Consider the following 19,169-nt stretch of genomic DNA (forward strand, 5'->3'; position numbering starts at 1 on the left):
TATCAAAGATCAAGGGGGTCCAACCTCTGGGACCTCAACTGATGCCAAGAATAGGGTTCTGAAAAACCGCTGTACAGGTGGAGCTGTGGCAGTGCATGCCCAACACCTCTGTATTCATTGTTTATACACTCTTCTCGGCAATCTCCAGCTGTCTCACGGAGCAGCTACCATACCACTCCATTATATTAACGATTTTCTGAGCCCTTTTCTTGGAATTTTACCTCTTGGTTCAAATGTTATTCATGTCATGAACAATTTTGAGCCGTAATGTTAAATTTATCTTACCTTCTAGTGTCAAGAAAACCTCAGCACTCTTGGGTGATAGGATTTCCTCTCCTAATATATCTACAAAGCTTCGGCAGGAGTAGCATCCATCAAATTCCAGATTGTAGTTAATGACAAATTGATTTTGTTGCCGAACTGAGAAAATTTCTCCTCCGTTTCGATACAAACGATATCCATGGATTATGGAGAAGGAAGGATTTGGTATCTCACACACAATCTCTACTTGTCTACTTTGATTCTGAATATTATTTCCATACCGTAATACTGGAGTTTGGGGCAGGTCTGCAAAATAAAAAAATATAGTATATGTGCAGGTAGGTTTGGGTTTCAAACTTCACTGAACCAGATGTAACACAGCATTGCACCACTAAGGCTGCTTTCACACATCCGGCTTGAGCAGTGCGGCTCAATCCGGCTGTGCAAGCTATGCAACGGATGCGGTGAAAACACCGCATCCTTTGCATAAGTTTTTCCCATGCGGCCCGTCCGGTTTTTGCCGCTTGCGGCATGCTACTGAGCATGCGCAGTGGCAAAAACCGCATGCGGCGGCCGGATGCGGTTTTTGCCGCATCGCGCCGCATCCGGCCGCCAAAGGCATGCATTGAAAAATGGATGCGGCGCAATGTGGTTTTTTTTGCCGCACGAAAAAACGTGCCAGGCAACGTTCCATCCGGCCGCCGCATCGGCTAAATCTGCCGCATGCGGCAAAAACCGGATGGAACGCAAGGCCATGCGGCACAATGCGGCACTAATTAAAGTCTATGCATGAAAAACGCAACCGGCAGCAAAAAAAAACGGTTGCGATTTTCCTGCAAAGTGCCGGATTGTGCCGCATTGCAGAAACCGGAGGTGTGAAAGCAGCCTTAAACAGAGGAGAAGTAATGAGAGAATGCAACAATGATACAATGGCATCCCATAGTAACAAATGCAACAAGCTAGCAACTGTAGCATTCAATTAGAGATAAAAAAATATCACTGTGGACACAAGTAAAGAAATGCATACACACACACACACACACATATATATATATATATATATATATATATATATATATGATGCACAGAAAATAGTAATAGTATTTTTTGTCATTTTTATTGGGGCACTTGATGTACTACATGTTACATTGACTCTCGATGTATAGCCAAAGTGTTACATCTTTAAGCCCACAAGGATGCATTAATTTATTTTTTATTTCCCCATATCTTAAGATGTACCAAATAAATTAAAGCACCACTCCTGCAGATTTTTTTTATTTCAGTGCTGGAGTGGTGTTTTAAATGTAAGTCCTCTACCCACTATCTAAGCCTCACCTTCTGCTGTCTACTTCTGTTATCGCTGCCACCAGGGGGCGTACATAGAAATCATAGGGCCCCATAGCAGAAGTTCTAATTGATCCCCCCCAAAAAAAAAACTTTTAAGCCCTTTCAAACTAATTCTCCTCCTATTGAAACAATTAGATTCCCCTTCCATTGGACCCAAAAAGTATGATGCCAACAAAAGTGCCCCGCAAACATGGCATGATACCCCACAGTGAATTCCTCCACAGTACCCTCCACACACAGTATGATGAAATTACTGTACCCCCCTCAACTATCCCAGCATAGTACTGTGACCCTCAACACAGCATAATCCCTAACTGTGATCAAAATACAGCTCTCCGTGCAGTATAATGGGCCTACATACAGCATAATGGTCTCCACACCATTCCACACTGTATAATGCCCTCACTAGCCCTCCAAACAGTATAATGGCCCCCACACAGTCCTCTGTACCTTATAATGCACCGATTAGCTCTCCATATAATATAATGCACCCCATAGTCCTCCATATAATTATATATGCACAGCCCATAGTCCTCCATATATAATGCACAGTCCATAGCCCTTCATATAGTATATTGCACTTCCCATTGTACTCCATATAGTTTAATGCACAGCCCATAGTCATCTACGTAATATTATGGCCACTGTGTACTCACTGATAGTGATGGTGGACTTGCAGATACTTGGGACCGGCGGGTCCAACCAAGTTAAAAAAAAACCCGTTTCCAGTCTGGGATTGATCCCGGGTACCTGGCTGGACGTCAGTCCCCATATAAGTCTATGGGGACTAGCATCTGATGATTAAAAATGGTGGTAGAAGGGATGGGGGATAGGAGCAAGGGGGCTATACTTACTGAGGCCCTGGCATGGCGGTATACTGCTTCTGCGGCCACTCATTCACTTCGGGGCTGCTCATTTCCTTCATTGCACTGCTTTCCCTGCCCACCAGCATCTATCATTGGTTGCAGTCAGAAACACCCCACCCTGATTGGCAGTGTGTCAGCTGACTGTTTCCAATCACAAACGCTATGCATGTCTATCATGGTATAAAAATAAATAAATAAAACATTTGGCTTAGGGTCTCCCCATATTATGATAACCAGCACAGAAAAAGCCCACGGCTACAGGCTGCAGCCCCCCGGCAGTGCCCTTATCTTGGCTGTGTAGCAAAATAAGAGGAGCCGCATGCGATTTTTTAAATTATTTAAATAAATAAAGAAGCCTGTAGACACCCAAGATTGCCACATCCATTAGATGCAACAGTCCCACTATACAATTCAGGCAGAGACTGAGTGAGCCACATGATGTAGCAGAGCTAGAATCGTCGTGGGACTTCATGAGGATTATGTTGGACCTGCAGGGGTATTTGGGGGGTTAATAAAATGGTGAAAGAGGGTGGATTTTTGTACTTTATTTCAAATAAAGGATTTTTTCAGTGTTTGTGTTTATTTATTTTCACTTACAGATTAGTAATAGGGGGTCTCATAGATGCCTCCCATTACTAATTTAGGGCTTAGTGGCAGCTGTGAGCTGTGATTAACCCCTTAGTACCCCAATTGCCATCGCACCAGGGCAATCGGAAGACTCGGGTAAAGTTCCTGGATGGGAACATCCAATGGATGCGGCAATCCTGGGTGGCCGCAGGCTGCTATTTTCAGGCTGGGGGGCCCAATAACCATGGATCTCCCCAGCCTGAGAATATCAGCCCCTATCTGTCAGCTTTATCATGGCTGGGTATCAAAATAGGGGGGACCGCATTCTGTTTTTTAAATTATTTTTTTAAATGAAAAAAAAAAGTTGCATGCAGTTCCTCTTATTTTGAAACACAGCCAAGATAAGCACTCAGCTGTGGGCTGCAGTGCTGGATATCATAATATAGGGGGGACCCTACGCTAATTGTTTTTTATTTATTTATTTATTGTTACTGTATAATATAGACCTGCAGACAGAGTCTTGGATTGGAAGCATCAGGCATACTGTCACTCAGCTTAGGGGCGTGTCTGACTGCAACCAATCACAGGCGCCGGTGGGTGGGGAAAGCCATGTATATGCAATGAAGGTAATGAGTAGCCCTGGAAGTGAATAAGCAGCTGCGGGGGCAGTTACAGCCATGCCGGTGACTTGGTAAGTACAGCCTGATTGCTTTATTTTTTTTCTTTACGTTTCCCTTATTTTTTTGTATTTCCTGAGTTGGTTCCAGACCAATAACTGGAGTTCCCTGAGAATTCCGCACTCGGGTACCTTCGAAACAATACGGGTCTGAACTTTTACAGTCTGGGTCCACCCATCACTACTCACTGATTTAAAAAAAAAAGCACTCACATCTGCGCGGTTTGTCGCAGGCGGCGGGGCGCTGCGCTCGCTAATGCTCGGGTCCGGCGCTGCTGCTGCTGCTCGGTGGCTCGAGCGGTGGGCCGGATGCGGGAGCGAAAAGGGGGGTTGGTTTGTTTTGGGGATTTAGTCTGTGACGCCACCCACGGGTTGTGGTGAAGATGGGCACCACCGCTGCTGGTGACGGGGATCCCGGGAGCGATGGTAGGGAGCAGCTGGGATGTTGTTTTCCCCCTCCGTGGGTAGGGGTTGGTGGTCCCGGGGCCCGGTGGTGTGACGGGGAGGCAGGGTCGGTGAGGTGCAGGGTTGCAGGGACAGCGCGGCGTGGTGCCGGATGGCACGGGTGTACTCACTCAGCAAGAGATGCACAAAGTCTCCGGTAAACCAAACGGCTGGATGGACGGGTCCCACAGCCGGCTGCAGTGTCTCTCCCCGGACAGGTGATGGCGGCTGTCTTTCCCTGCACCTTTGTGTACTGTCTTGACTACGATGGGTCCCCAACGGTAGTCCGCTCCCCGGTGTATGGATGCCGTAGGAGCCCGTTTTGCCCGCAGGCGCTGGCCCTTGGGTCTCTAGCCATTGGCGGTGGCTGTATACCCTCACGGTGCGGACGGTTGCCTTCAAACGGGTCTTTGGTTGTTAGGAAACCCCTGGAATTCCAGTCACACTCGGATTTGACTGTTGACGGCGGCTCCAAGCCTAGTCTGGGTCCGATGGCCCTGCCTGTGTGTCCTAGCTTCACTTCGCTCCCCCGTCCGCCGGTACCGACCGACCCCGGTCCTACGGTTCCGCATTGATCCACCACTCCTGCAGACGGCCACCACCGTCTGCCAACCTTGCTGTCAGTGCCTGGGCCACAAACCCAGACACTCTCCACTTTACTCCTCTCACTTCAACCTCCTGAACTCTCTTACTGCTTTTCCCGCCTCCAGGCCTGTGAACTCCTCGGTGGGTGGGGCCAACCGCCTGGCTCCGCCCCACCTGGTGTGGACATCAGACCCTGGAGGGAGGCAACAAGGGTTTTGTGTCTGGCTAATGTAACTGTCTGGGGTGTGTGTGTGTGTGTTACCTGTGACGACCTGGCTAGTCCAGGGCACCACATTCCCCCTTTGTGAAATGCAGACCATCCGCGGGCTGCCCGTCCATCACCGGTTTTATTTTTCAACTGTAAAAACATAACTAACATGTAACGGTAAACATTTAAAACATAAGCATTCTTTTGGTCACTTTAACGTTGCACATATAAAACATTTTTAATCACAGACGGACGGATGTTTTCCTCTCTCCCACCCAAGCAACCTAGCCCTGATGCTGCCCCTAAGAAGTGGGCAGCACCCCTTGACCCCAGTCAAGGTTCAGGCTGCCCGAGCGGGAACGGGTATGGTTACTCGCACCCGACTGTCATTTCAGGGGACCTCACGTCCAGGGGGACCCCTGACCCCCGGAGGATTGCCACCGGTTACGGTAGTGGCAGGCCTGGGCCAACTCTATCTTCCAGGCCCATACTCCAAATCAGCCTCTCCGGAGGCAGTAACGGTATCCATCCCATAAAACTATTTACGAGCCCACAAGTCACAAGTTCGTGGGTGGCCTGCCAGTTCTCGGCCATGTTCATGAAGAGTTTCTCATGTGGGTATGGGAATGAGCTTAACAACAGGGGGCAACTTCAGTCCCAACGGGGACGGTTCTCTTCTCGGACGGTAATCAGATGATTTTTTGGTTTGATTAGTGTTAATCTTGATGAGGGTCCCAACGGGAGACAACAGGGTGCAACGGTGGACCGCTGCCTTTACTTTAGGTCGACCTCTTCGTAGACCTGTTCCACCATGACATCCTGACGGCTAGGTGGAGGAGGGGACTGGGACTCCGCCTAGAAACTACGGCCTTCCCTCACCTTTACATCGAGGGCAAACCAGCCCCTCTCCCCGCAGTGTCGAGTGTAGGACGCGAGATCACCTGGCAGCAGGTCCTGGCCTGGGTGGCCCATCGGCAGATGGTTATGCACGTCTCGGCGAGCCACGAACACCTCGGCCTCCAGGCCCGGCTCATAAATAAAGCCATACCCCCGGTGGGGGTCAAACCTTCGGACCTGTCCTTCCTACACCGGGCCCTGTACCCGGAATGTAGCATGGCGGAGGTTGTCCTTTTCGCGGATGGTGCGGGCCACCACTTCGGCTCTTTGTCGCTCTCTTTCCGCAATTTCCCGGGCCAGCGGGGCCGGCTCCCTGTCCCAGTAAGGGGCGTCTGCATGCCCCCGCGCACGGGTCGGGCCCCGCGGGACTTCCTTCACGCTGCCCACAACTGGCGCCCTCTTTGGAAGGTCCTGCGGTGACATGGCCTGGGGTGCTGCCTCGCAGCGGTGACCCGGCGCAGCCTCAGCCAATGTTTGGGGTTTGGGAACAGGGGTCCTCGCTGGCTGGACCTCCGCCTCCTTCGGGACCAGACGGACTACCGGAGCCGGGACAGACTTAGGGGCGGCCACTTCCGGTGCCGACGGTTCTTCTTCGAGGACCGGCACCTCCCGCTGGATCTTTCACGGTAGCGGCACGGGTGGTCTGTGGACATCACTTGCAGGCTGGTCCTCCAGGGCAGATGGCCGAAGCTCCGCTACCGGTGGTGGGGGTAGCGGGCCTAGTGGCGGGGCAGCAGCAACCGAAGCGGGTAGCGGTGGAGGCAGCAGAGTGAGCGGGCGTAGACCGGGCCCCTCAGCCGCAGCGACCGGTCCCTCGGGGACACAGGGGCGTGGGTCACCTACCCACTCCTCCAACTCAGTCTCCACCTCGCGTCTCCGCACGGCTGCCGCCACTTCCGCCATGTCGACCATCCATTCTTCCACGAGGGACTGTACTTGGGCCTGCAGGCGGCTGCACATCCGCGCGGTCCGGACCTCCACCCACGCCGCTGTTCCTGGCGTGGGCTCTGGGGTTTCAGCGGTTCTGGACGGACGGGACATCTTGCGCAGCAGCGTTCCAGGAACCAAATGTTTGCAGAGTCCTGGCGTCCCCGCTTTTATGGCCTCGGCTACAATAAGCAGGCTTTCACACGCTCCCCTTGGTTCTCTTCAGCACTTCCGCTTGCTGGGGGTGGGGCTTTGCTTTTGCGCCTTCCCTGCTCAGGGAAGATGCTTGAGCGGGAAATCTTCACGCCAAAGATGGCGGCGCTCCAAAATTTTCGGCCGGACACCGCTGGCGGAGACCACAAGGCGCACTTCTACTGATAAGTAGATGGGTTCTATCCTGTTCGTGACGCCAAGTTGTTGCGGGCGGCCGGGCGCTGCGCTCGCTAACGCTCGGGTCCGGCGCTGCTGCTGCTCGGTGGCTCGAGCGGTGGGCCGGATCCGGGGACGCGAGCGGCGCTCCTCGCCCGTGAGTGAAAAGGGGGGTTGGTTTGTTTTGGGGATTTAGTCTGTGACGCCACCCACGGGTTGTGGACAAGATGGGCACCACCGCTGCTGGTGACAGGGATCCCGGGAGCGATGGTAGGTAGCAGCTGGGATGTTGTTTTCCCCCTCCGTGAGTAGGGGTTGGTGGTCCCGGGGCCCGGTGGTGTGACGGGGAGGCAGGGTCGGTGAGGTGCAGGGTTGCAGGGACAGCGCGGCGTGGTGCCGGATGGCATGGGTGTACTCACTCAGCAAGACATGCACAAAGTCTCTGGTAAACCAAACGGCTGGATAGACGGGTCCCGCAGCCGGCTGCAGTGTCTCTCCCCGGACAGGTGATGGCGGCTGTCTTTCCCTGCACCTTTGTGTACCGTCTTGACTACGATGGATCCCCAACGGTAGTCCGCTCCCCAGTGTATGGATGCCGGAGGAGCCCGTTTTGCCTGCAGGCACTGGCCCTTGGGTCTCTAGCCGTTGGCGGTGGCTGTATACCCTCACGGTGCGGACGGTTGCCTTCTAACGGTCTTTGGTTGTTAGGAAACCCCTGGGGTTCCTGTCACACTCGGATTTGACTGTTGACGGCGGCTCCAAGCCTAGTCGGGGTCCGATGGCCCTGCCTGTGTGTGCTGGCTTCACTTCGCTCCCCAGTCGGTACCGGCGGGCCAACGCCCGACCCCGGTCCTACGGTTCCGCGTTGATTCACCACTCCTGCAGATGGCCACCACCGTCTGTCAACCATGTTGTCAGTGCCTGGGCCACAAACCCAGACACTCTCCACTTTACTCCTCTCACTTCAACCTCCTGAACTCTCTGACTGCTTTTCCCGCCTCCAGGCCTGTGAACTCCTCGGGGGGTGGGGCCAACCGCCTGGCTCCACCCCACCTGGTGTGGACATCAGACCCTGGAGGGAGGCAACAAGGGTTTTGTTTCTGGCTAATGTAACTGTCTGGGGGTGGGTGTGTGTGTGTGTGTGTGTTACCTGTGACGACCTGGCTAGTCCAGGGCGCCACAGGTTCACCGCTGCTCCAGTCTCAGCAGGGAGCATTCTGAAGCTGTGTCTTTATTGCTGTGCACAGCGGGAGCGATAAAGTCACATCACTGTGCCCACACACACACACACATACTGTACATACATACAACTAATCTAATATATAAAGCTGAGTGTATCATTTAATATTTAGCATAATTAAGTATGCTGACATCTCCCTTTATATAGTATGCGCCTACACACAGTACCTTAAATATAAGTATGAGCCCCTCACAAAGCCTCTAAAATACAATACAGTTAGGTCCAGAAATATTTGGACAGTGACACAATTTTCGCGAGTTGGGCTCTGCATGCCACCACATTGGATTTGAAATGAAACCTCTACAACAGAATTCAAGTGCAGATTGTAACGTTTAATTTGAAGGTTTGAACAAAAATATCTGATAGGAATTGTACACATTTCTTTACAAACACTCCACATTCTAGGAGGTCAAAAGTAATTGGACAAATAAACCAAACCCAAACAAAATATTTTTATTTTCAATATTTTGTTGCGAATCCTTTGGAGGCAATCACTGCCTTAAGTCTGGAACCCATGGACATCACCAAACGCTGGGTTTCCTCCTTCTTAATGCTTTGCCAGGCCTTTACAGCCGCAGCCTTCAGGTCTTGCTTGTTTGTGGGTCTTTCCGTCTTCAGTCTGGATTTGAGCAAGTGAAATGCATGCTCAATTGGGTTAAGATCTGGTGATTGACTTGGCCATTGCAGAATGTTCCACTTTTTTGCACTCATGAACTCCTGGGTAGCTTTGACTATATGCTTGGGGTCATTGTCCATCTGTACTATGAAGCGCAGTCAGATCAACTTTGCGGCATTTGGCTGAATCTGGGCTGAAAGTATATCCCGGTACACTTCAGAATTCATCCGGCTACTCTTGTCTGCTGTTATGTCATCAATAAACACAAGTGACCCAGTGCCATTGAAAGCCATGCATGCCCATGCCATCACGTTGCCTCCACCATGTTTTACAGAGGATGTGGTGTGCCTTGGATCATGTGCCGTTCCCTTTCTTCTCCAAACTTTTTTCTTCCCATCATTCTGGTACAGGTTGATCTTTGTCTCATCTGTCCATTGAATACTTTTCCAGAACTGAGCTGGCTTCATGAGGTGTTTTTCAGCAAATTTAACTCTGGCCTGTCTATTTTTGGAATTGATGAATGGTTTGCATCTAGATGTGAACCCTTTGTATTTACTTTCATGGCGTCTTCTCTTTACTGTTGACTTAGAGACTGATACACCTACTTCACTGAGAGTGTTCTGGACTTCAGTTGATGTTGTGAACGGGTTCTTCTTCACCAAAGAAAGTATGCGGCGATCATCCACCACTGTTGTCATCCGTGGACGCCCAGGCCTTTTTGAGTTCCCAAGCTCACCAGTCAATTCCTTTTTTCTCAGAATGTATCCGACTGTTGATTTTGCTACTCCAAGCATGTCTGCTATCTCTCTGATGGATTTTTTCTTTTTTTTTCAGCCTCAGGATGTTCTGCTTCACCTCAATTGAGAGTTCCTTAGACCGCATGTTGTCTGGTCACAGCAACAGCTTCCAAATGCAAAACCACACACCTGTAATCAACCCCAGACCTTTTAACTACTTCATTGATTACAGGTTAACGAGGGAGACGCCTTCAGAGTTAATTGCAGCCCTTAGAGTCCCTTGTCCAATTACTTTTGGTCCCTTGAAAAAGAGGAGGCTATGCATTACAGAGCTATGATTCCTAAACCGTTTCTCCGATTTGGATGTGAAAACTCTCATATTGCAGCTGGGAGTGTGCACTTTCAGCCCATATTATATATATAATTGTATTTCTGAACATGTTTTTGTAAACAGCTAAAATAACAAAACTTGTGTCACTGTCAAAATATTTCTGGCCCTGACTGTATAAGCCCCCACATAGCCTCCTATATACATTATGAGCCCATATAGCCTTCTACAGTGGAAAAAATAAGTATTTGATACACTGACGATTTTGCAAGTTCCTTCCTACAAAGAATGGAGAGGTCTGTAATTTTTATCATAGGTACACTTTAACCGTGCCAGAAAGAATAAAACAAATCCAGAAAATCACACTGTATGATTTAAAAAAAAAAAAAAAAATGTCATCTTATTGCATAAATAAGTATTTGATACAATCGATAAACAGAATTTAATACTGGTTGCACACATGGAATCAGACGTTTCCTGTAGTTCTATCTTGACAAAGTTTGCACACACTGCAGCAGGTATTTTGGTCCACTCCTCCATACATGATCTTTTCCAGATATTTCAGGTTTCGGGACTGCACTGGGCAACATTGAAGTTCAGCTCCCGCCAAAAATGTTCTGTTGGGTTTAGGTATGGAGATTCCAGGACCTTGAAATGCTTCTTATGGAGCCACTCCTTAGTTGCCCTGTCTGTGTTTTGGGTTATTGTCATCCTGGAATACTCAACCACAACCCATCTTCAATGCTCTTACTGAGGGAAGGGGGTTATTAGCCAAAATCTCGTGATACATGACGACCCTATCCATCCTCCCTTCAATATGGTGCAATTGTCCTATCCTCTTTTTAGAAAAACACCCCCAAAGTATAATGTTTCCACCCCCATGCTTCATGGTTGGGACGGTGTTCTAGGGGTTGTATTGATCCTTCTTTTTTCAAACATGCAAGTGGAGTTGATACCAAAAAGTTTTATTTTGATTTCATCTGGTCACATGACCTTCTCCCAAACCTCCTCTGGATCATCTAGATGGTCTTTAGCAAACTTCAAATGGGCCTGAACATATGCTGGCGTGAGCAGGGGGACCTTGTGTGCCCTGCAGAATTTTAATTCATGACGGCATAGTATCTTTGAGACTGTGGCCCCAGTTCTCTTCAGGTCATTGACCAGGTTATCCAATGTAGTACTGAGCTCATTCTACGACTTTCTCAGAATCATCCTTACCCCCAAGACGCAAAATCTTTCATGGAGCCCCTGACCAAGTAAGATTGACAGTCATCTTGTGTTTCTTCCATTTTCTAATAATTGTACCAACAGTTGTTGCCTTCTCACTAAGCTGCTTGCCTATTGTCCTGTAGCCCATCCCAGCCTTATACACGTATAAAATTTTGTCCCTGATGTCCTTAGACAGTTCTTTGGTCTTGGCCATGGTGGAGAAGTTGGAGTGTGATTGAGTGTGTGGACAGGTGTCTTTTCTACAGGTATCAAGCTTAAATAGGTGTAAATAATACAGGTAATGAGTGCAGAGTAAGGCTAGTTTCACACTTGCGTTCAGCGCATTCCGTCACTATGGAGAATAGCGCAGTCCGTTAACGGACCGTGCTATTCTCCATAGAGTTGTATGGACGACGCACTGTAACGCAAGTGTCTGCGTTGCATCCGCTAGACGACGCAGCGGCGTTATTTTTACGCTGCGTCGGGCGGATGGAACGCAGCATGTAACGTTTTTCTGCGCTTGGCGGAGTGTCAAAAAAACGCAATCTGCAGGAATCCGTTAGGCGTCCGTTGTTTTTATAATGGACGCCTATGGTGGCGGATTCCGTTAGAATGCGTCATTTGACGGATTCCGTTAACGCAGCTGACTTTACACAACTGCGCATGCTCAGATGTGTAAAGTCAAGGAAAAAAAACTACAACGGACTGCGTTATTTTGTACGATCTGTAGCATGCGTTGTGCCACTATATGCAACGCATCCGTTGCACGCGTCACACAACGCAATGCTACGGATCCCGTTGAACGCAAGTATGAAACTAGCCTAAGAGGCTTTTTAAAGAAAAAATATCAGGTCTGTGAGAGACAGAGTTCTCGCTGGTAGTTGATCAAATACCTATTTCATGCAATAAAATGCATATTCATTATTTAAAAACCATACAATGTGATTTTCTGAATTTTTGTTTATCCTATCTGTCACAGATGAAGTGTATCTACGATAAAAATTACAGACCTCTCCATTCTTTGTAGGTGGAAAAACTTGCAAAATCAGCAGTGTATCAAATACTAATTTTCCCCACTGTCTATACTTTGAGCCCCACATAGCTTCCTATATGCATAAGTTCCACACAGCCTCCTATGTACTTTATAATTCTCCACATAGCCTTCTATATACATTATAAATGAAACATAGCCTCCTATGTATAGAATGAGTCTCACATAGCCTCATATACTTTGAGCACCCCATAGCCTCCTATATACATGAGCCCCACATAGTCTCCACATAGAGCCCAAAATTACCTATATACTTTATGACCCTCACATAGCCTCCTAAATAGAGCATGAACCACCACATAGTCTCCTATACACGAGTCCCACATATCCTCCTATAGGGTATGTGCGCACGTTGCTTTTTACCTGCTTTTTACCTGCTTTTTTGCTGCTTTTTCTTCTGCGCTGTTTAATGCCAAAATGGAGGTGTTCTTCTATTCAAGCAAAGTCTATGGGAATTTGGGTTTCTTGTTCACACTATGTTGCTCAAAATGCTGCCTTTTTGAGGCAGAACTTTGGTCAAAAACTCAGCTTTTCAAAGAAGCAGCATGTCAATTGTTTTTGCCATTTGGGTTTTGCACTGCAAAGCTGAGTTTTTGACCAAAGTTCTGCCACAAAAAGGCAGCATTTTGAGCAACATAGTGTGAACAAGAAACCCAAATTCCCATAGACTTTGCTTGAATAGAAGAACACATCCATTTTGGCATTAAACAGCGCAGAAGAAAAAGCAGCAAAAAAGCAGGTAAAAAGCAGGTAAAAAGCAACGTGCGCACATACCCATATACTTATATGAGCCTACAAATAGCCTCTTATATACATTTTAACCCCAACATAGCCTACTATAAAATAAAATAATAAAAAAAATAAATCTTTATTTTTATATAGCGCTAACATATTCCGCAGCGCTTTACATACATCAGGAACACTGTCCCCATTGGGGCTCACAATCTAAATTCCCTGTCTGTATGTTTTTGGAGTGTGGGAGGAAACCGGAGTACCCAGAGGAAACCCACGCAAACACGGGGAGAACATACAAACTCCTTGTAGATGGTGTCCTTGGTGGGATTCGAACCCAGGACCTCAGCGCTGCAAGACTGCAGTGCTAACCACTGAGCCACCGTGCCGCTCATATACACTGTGCCGCCCTATATACATGAGCCCCACATAGCCTCCTACATACATGAGCCCCACATAACCTCCTATATACAGCATGAGCCCCACATAGCCCCCATACAACATATGACGAAAAAAACCCACCACGTACTCACCTCTCTCCATTTTCCCCATTGATCGGTGACATAAGGAACCCATGGCCCTCCTCTACCAATATGTTCACGGCTTTCCACATCCTGCGGATAGCGGTGACTTAGAGAAAGCAGGTCAGCAGTGGTAGCCGCGCGGCAGAGGGCATGGTGCGACACACGGTTCATTGTTTGGAAACCTTCTGTGCCGCCCCCGTGCCAGCAGCCGACGCTGCTCGGATCCCGGCCTTCAGGGGTGGTGGCTCGAGGGTCTCCGGACCCGGGGGTCTCGCGGACACGCCGAATAAAATGGGGGACGTAGATGTACGGGCTAGGCCGTACTAGGTTCATGATGCCACCCATGGTGTGTGGTGAGGTGGGACACCACCGCTGCTGTTACGGGGTACCCGGGGGAAATGTTGTGCAGGAAGATGTTAACCCCTCCGTGGGCAGGGATGGTGGCCCCGGGACCCGATGGCTCTGATGCAGGAGGAATGACGACCACAGGGCGTGTTGGTGTACTCACTTTCAGTAAAACACACAAGTCTCTGGTAAACCAAGGTGGTGGTGGCCGGTGCCGTGGCCGGTTGCGTTCGGGATCCCCCACCCGGCTTGTGGTCTCTATCCTTTTCCTGCACTGTTTAAGTAGAAAAGACTTCCCAGTTTGAAACGTAGGAGTCTGCTCCCGGCTGGATATTGCCTAAGGAGCCATGCCCGCAGACACTGGCCCGTGGGATCTATAGGCCCTGGTGGTGACTCTTATCCCTAATCGGTAGCTGTTGTCTTCTATGAGGGACTTTGGGTGGGACAGGACCTCTAGTCCTGGCCTCAATCGGTTAATTAACCAGTTTCACTTGTTTCTGGCTCCTGGCTTCAGGGTCCGAGTACCCCCATTTGTGCTACGGTTTCCGGGTTGGTTCCCCGTGTCGGTACCGGCGGGCTACCAACCCTGGCCCGGTCCACCTCGGTTCCACCGAGCCGTCTTCCCATCTCCTGCTGGCGGAGACCACCGTCTGCCTCCTAGCCAAGGCACCAGGGCTCCTACCTCCTGGTACCTGTCAGTTTGCTTCAGGCCTGACACACAGGCCTGACCTCCACTCCACACGCCTCTGTCCTTGAACTCCAAGACTGAACTCTAAGATAAACTACTGATTTTCCCGCCCCCTGGCTGTCTGGACCCCTGGATGGACGTGTCCCAACCACCTGGTCACGCCCACTGGTGTGTCTATTTTTCCTTAAGGGGGGGTGACTAGGGTTTAATGGTTGGCTGTGTGTTTCCTAGTGAGGGAAGGTGTTATGCAGGGGCCTATTTGTGACTACCTGGTTTTGCCAGGGCGTCACACTTCCGCTGTCTTGGTCTGCAGGCCGGACTAGAACAGCCAGAGGGCTTCATGTGGCCCTGCTCTATGTAGTTTGTAGTGCAAGATGAGATGCCTCCTTTGTACATAGTTATTCTAGTGTATTGTACAGACTGCTCACATAGGCATAAGACAGACCCACTCCTGCACAGGGGCCAACTGGAGGATTCATCTGTTAGCCCATGACTGCATTTACAGTTCCATAATCTAAAATACCAAGTGAAAGAACTTAAAAGATAAAAAAACAAACAAACAGTACCTATGACAACTAAAGGCTTTGTGTCACTTGGACGGGAATCCACCGTACGCCCTGATATATCAACCTTATATCGACAAGTATAGTTTCCAGTATTCCTCCTTTCAGTATTTTCAAGAAATAAACCTCCGAAGTTATCAGCACCTCTCACTATCATTTCATTTTTATACAGGTAGACTTCTGTGGCTTGTTGTTCTCCTGGTAAGTGACAGCGAATCACCAATGATTGATTTACAACAAAGACATTTCTCTGGGGCTCAAACGATAGAGCAGGAGCAGGAGGGGGATCTGCAAAAAGATTCAGATTGGAAATAGGGTTAATAGAAATAGCTACTTTTTTATTTATTTTTACTCTGGCATCATTGAATGCATTGAATAACGTGACTGAGCCCAACAACATAATATACATAAAACTATCCAAGATGTTCCTTAAAGGGATATTATCCCATTATGTAATAGGTGATATAATAATAATATTTGCAAATACCTCAAATTAGAAATGTAGTATAGTTCTCCTGAATAGTTATGCCTGTTACCTCATGTGCAGGGCATTGCAAAAACCTCTAAAACTGGTATTTTATTAAGTATATATTAAAAACAGGTATATAAACACTAAAAAGCACAGAATTTTTGTTCAAGGTTCCAAATAATTAAAAGGGTTCAGGGAGGAGGGATTCTTTTACCTACACAGTTTCCTTCCTAGCCTCGGAGGTTGGCACACTCAGTTATTGCAATATGGCGCCCCCACTGATGGCTCTCCCTATATGACTCTATTCTAGACTAAGCTGGCCCAATAGTCAGCGATACTCCAAACTATTGTGTCAAGGGATACATTGAAAGACAAAAAAATAACAAAAATTAATGAACAGATTAGTGTGCCATTATAAAGGTAGAGATAGCTCTTGTAGTGGACCAAACTGTCCAAATGAAAGGACATATAAACAATGTCAATAGTATGCATGCACCACACTACAATAAGTCAGATGATGTGGAGATCAATGTAGTGAATACACTTGTATTAACCTCAGTAGCGTAGCTACCGGGGGGCAGAGAGTGTGGTCACTTCGGGCCCCCGCTCTGAGGGGCACACACAGAAATAGGCAACATTTAACTGTGTCGGCGAGCAAAGCGAACTGATACAGTTAGGGGTACTTTACACACTTCGATATCGGTACCGATATCGCTAGCGAGCGTACCCGCCCCCGTCGGTTGTGCATCACGGGCAAATCGCTGCCCGTGGCACACAACATCGCTAACACCCGTCACACGGACTTACCTGCCTAACGACGTCACTGTTGCCTGTGAACCGCCTTCTTTCTAAGGGGGCGGTTTGGGCGGCGTCACAGCGACGTAACATGGCAGCCGTCCAATAGCAGAGAAGGGGCGGAGATGAGCGGCTGGAACATGCCACCCACCTCCTTCCTCTTTGCTGGTGGACGGAGGTAAGGAGATGTTTGTCGCTCCTGCGGTGTCACACGCAGAGATGTGTGATTCCGCAGGAATGACGAACAACATCGCTACTCACCAGACAACGATATTTGGTGTTTGGATGACCTCTCCAACACCAACGATTATTACCACTTTTGCGATCGTTGAAGGTTGCTCATACGTGTCACATACTGCGATGTCGCTAACGACGCCGGATGTGCGTCACAAACACCGTGACCCCGACGATAAATCGTTAGCGATGTCGCAGCGTGTAAAGTACCCCTTAAACTCTGTGGGAGAACAGGGAGATTTGGTCTTCTTGCACTGCCGTTCACTGATCTGTTGACTGTTGATTGCTTTAGTCCTGTGACCCGACCTAAAGAGTGGTAGGTCCAGAGCGGAGCAATGTGATGACGTTGACCCACCGCAACACACGCAAGGCGCGAGTCTCAGCGCAATGACGTCACCGCTTTCTTCTGCCCGAGACCTGTCGCTGTCTGCTGCTGGACTTGCCTGGGTAAGGTGATTTTTTTTCTTTTAAAATTGTTTTATGGCCATAATGTGGGAGGGCCTCACAAAAATAGTGGAGCATACTAACAGGGCCTCTATAAATAGTAGGGGTTAGTAAGGAGGCCCTCATAAATAATAAGGGACCCCCAATAAATAGTGGGGGCTACTAAGGGGAGGCCATTATACATAATGGGGGCTGCTAAGGGGGCTAACAGAGAGTTTGGGGTCTACTAAGGGGGCCATGACAGTGTGGGGGCTATTTAGAGAGCCATGGCATAGTGTGGTTGCTACTAAGTGGGCCATGACACAATGTAGGGGCTACTAATGGGGACTATATTACAGTGTGAGGGCTAGTAAGAGGGTCATGACACAGTGTGGGGGCTATTAAGGGGGTCATAACATAGTGTGAGAGCTACTAAGGGGGTCATGACAGCGTGGACTACTAAAATGGCCAAGATACAGAGTGGGCATTACTTAGGGGGTCATAAAACAGTGTGGGGTCTAATGAGGCGCCATCATACAGAATGAGAGCTAATGTGAGATCTTTGTACAGATTAATGTCTATTAATGTGTTAGTATATTGTGTGGCGTCTACTATACAATGTGGGGGCATCATACTGTGTATCGAAGAGCATCATACTGTATAGGATTGAGCAGTTCAGGGGGGAGTCTCAGGACATTATTAAATGTAAATGGGAACTAATTGTTATAGGGGCACTCAGGCTATTGTGACTGTCAAAGAGGCACACAGGGGCATTATTACTTTCTAGGGGGCAAAATGTGGGCACAGTTTCCAGGGCACTTGCACAAGGCATTAATATATTCTAGAGGTCTGTTTTACCATTTAGAGGATACACCGTACAGTAGGTGCATCATTCAGATGTTTATCTAATGCTTTGATGTATTCTAAAATAATGTACAGCTTGTTTACACATATATATCCCCTACAGGTCTCTAAGTATAATAACTGCCGTATATGATATGACCGTGCTTTATCATATGTTTTCAAATGGTCAATGCATATCCTACCTAAGAACGCCCTTAATGCGCTACTCCCTTGTGGAACATAAATTCCCACCAGTATTGAGTGTTCTGATAATGAAACCTTATGTCAGGTTTCATGGGGTACATTTTTCCTTCCAGGAATCATACTGTAAATGCATGCTGCATTCCAAAATCAGAGAGACGCCACCTCCGATGACACGCGTTTTCATTGCAACGTCATATGAGGGTCTATGGAATACACATTGTGTTCCATAGTTTTAGGAATGTCATGTCCGGTGACGCCTGTACTGGATTACAATGGGCACACATGCATGTGAAACAATGGACTGGAAGGCTGTACCTTTATGGCACCTATGGTATATATACCAAATCCCACAATGTCTGTCTGCTATTTCATCCTTCTCTGCGCGATTCCTAAAACTTAAACGGACAAAACAGAGTTCATTGTCTTTCTTCCTCCTCACTCATCTCCTCCAACAAGCCTTTCCATCAAACTCGATGTTTGCTCACTCTCCCCAGGCTCACAAGCTCGTTGCCTTGGAGTAACCCTCGACTCTGCTCTATCCTTCAAGCCACACATCCAAGCCCTCTTCAACTCATGCCGATTACAACTCAAAAATATCTCCCGGATCCGTGCTTTCCTTAACCAAGAATCAGCAAAAACATTAGTGCATGCCCTCATCATCTCCCGCCTCGACTACTGCAACCTCCTGCTCTCTGGCCTCCCTTCCAACACTCTTGCACCCCTCCAATCTATCCTAAACTCTGCGGCCCGCTTAATCCACCTCTCCCCTAGCTACTCCCCAGCCTCACCACTCTGCCAATCCTTTCACTGGCTTCCCATCACCCAACAACTCCAGTTCAAAACATTAACCATGACATACAAAGCCATTCACAACCTGTCTCCTGCCTACATATGTGACCTAGTCTCCCGGTACCTACCTGCACGCAACCTCAGATCCTCACAAGATCTCCTTCTCTGCTCCTTTCTTATCTCCTCTTCCCACAATCGCGTACAAGATTTCTCCCGTGCATCCCCCATACTC

General features: G+C 48.4%; 1 protein-coding gene across 3 annotated transcripts in view; it reads right to left on the minus strand.

Moving 5' to 3' along the window:
* The window catches only part of LOC142296961 (immunoglobulin superfamily member 1-like), a 164,908-nt gene that overhangs the window by 31,010 nt on the left and 114,729 nt on the right, over nucleotides 1–19,169 (minus strand). For all 3 annotated transcript variants that reach the window (XM_075341148.1, XM_075341139.1, XM_075341131.1), the window contains exons 5-6: nucleotides 15,184–15,468; nucleotides 286–567 (exon numbers count right to left, since the gene is read on the minus strand). In XM_075341148.1, coding sequence (XP_075197263.1) covers nucleotides 286–567; nucleotides 15,184–15,468 — 567 coding nt within the window. The remainder of the gene's footprint in view (nucleotides 1–285; nucleotides 568–15,183; nucleotides 15,469–19,169) is intronic.

The sequence above is a fragment of the Anomaloglossus baeobatrachus genome, chromosome 1 (assembly GCF_048569485.1).
Source record: "Anomaloglossus baeobatrachus isolate aAnoBae1 chromosome 1, aAnoBae1.hap1, whole genome shotgun sequence".
Lineage (NCBI taxonomy): Eukaryota > Metazoa > Chordata > Amphibia > Anura > Aromobatidae > Anomaloglossus > Anomaloglossus baeobatrachus.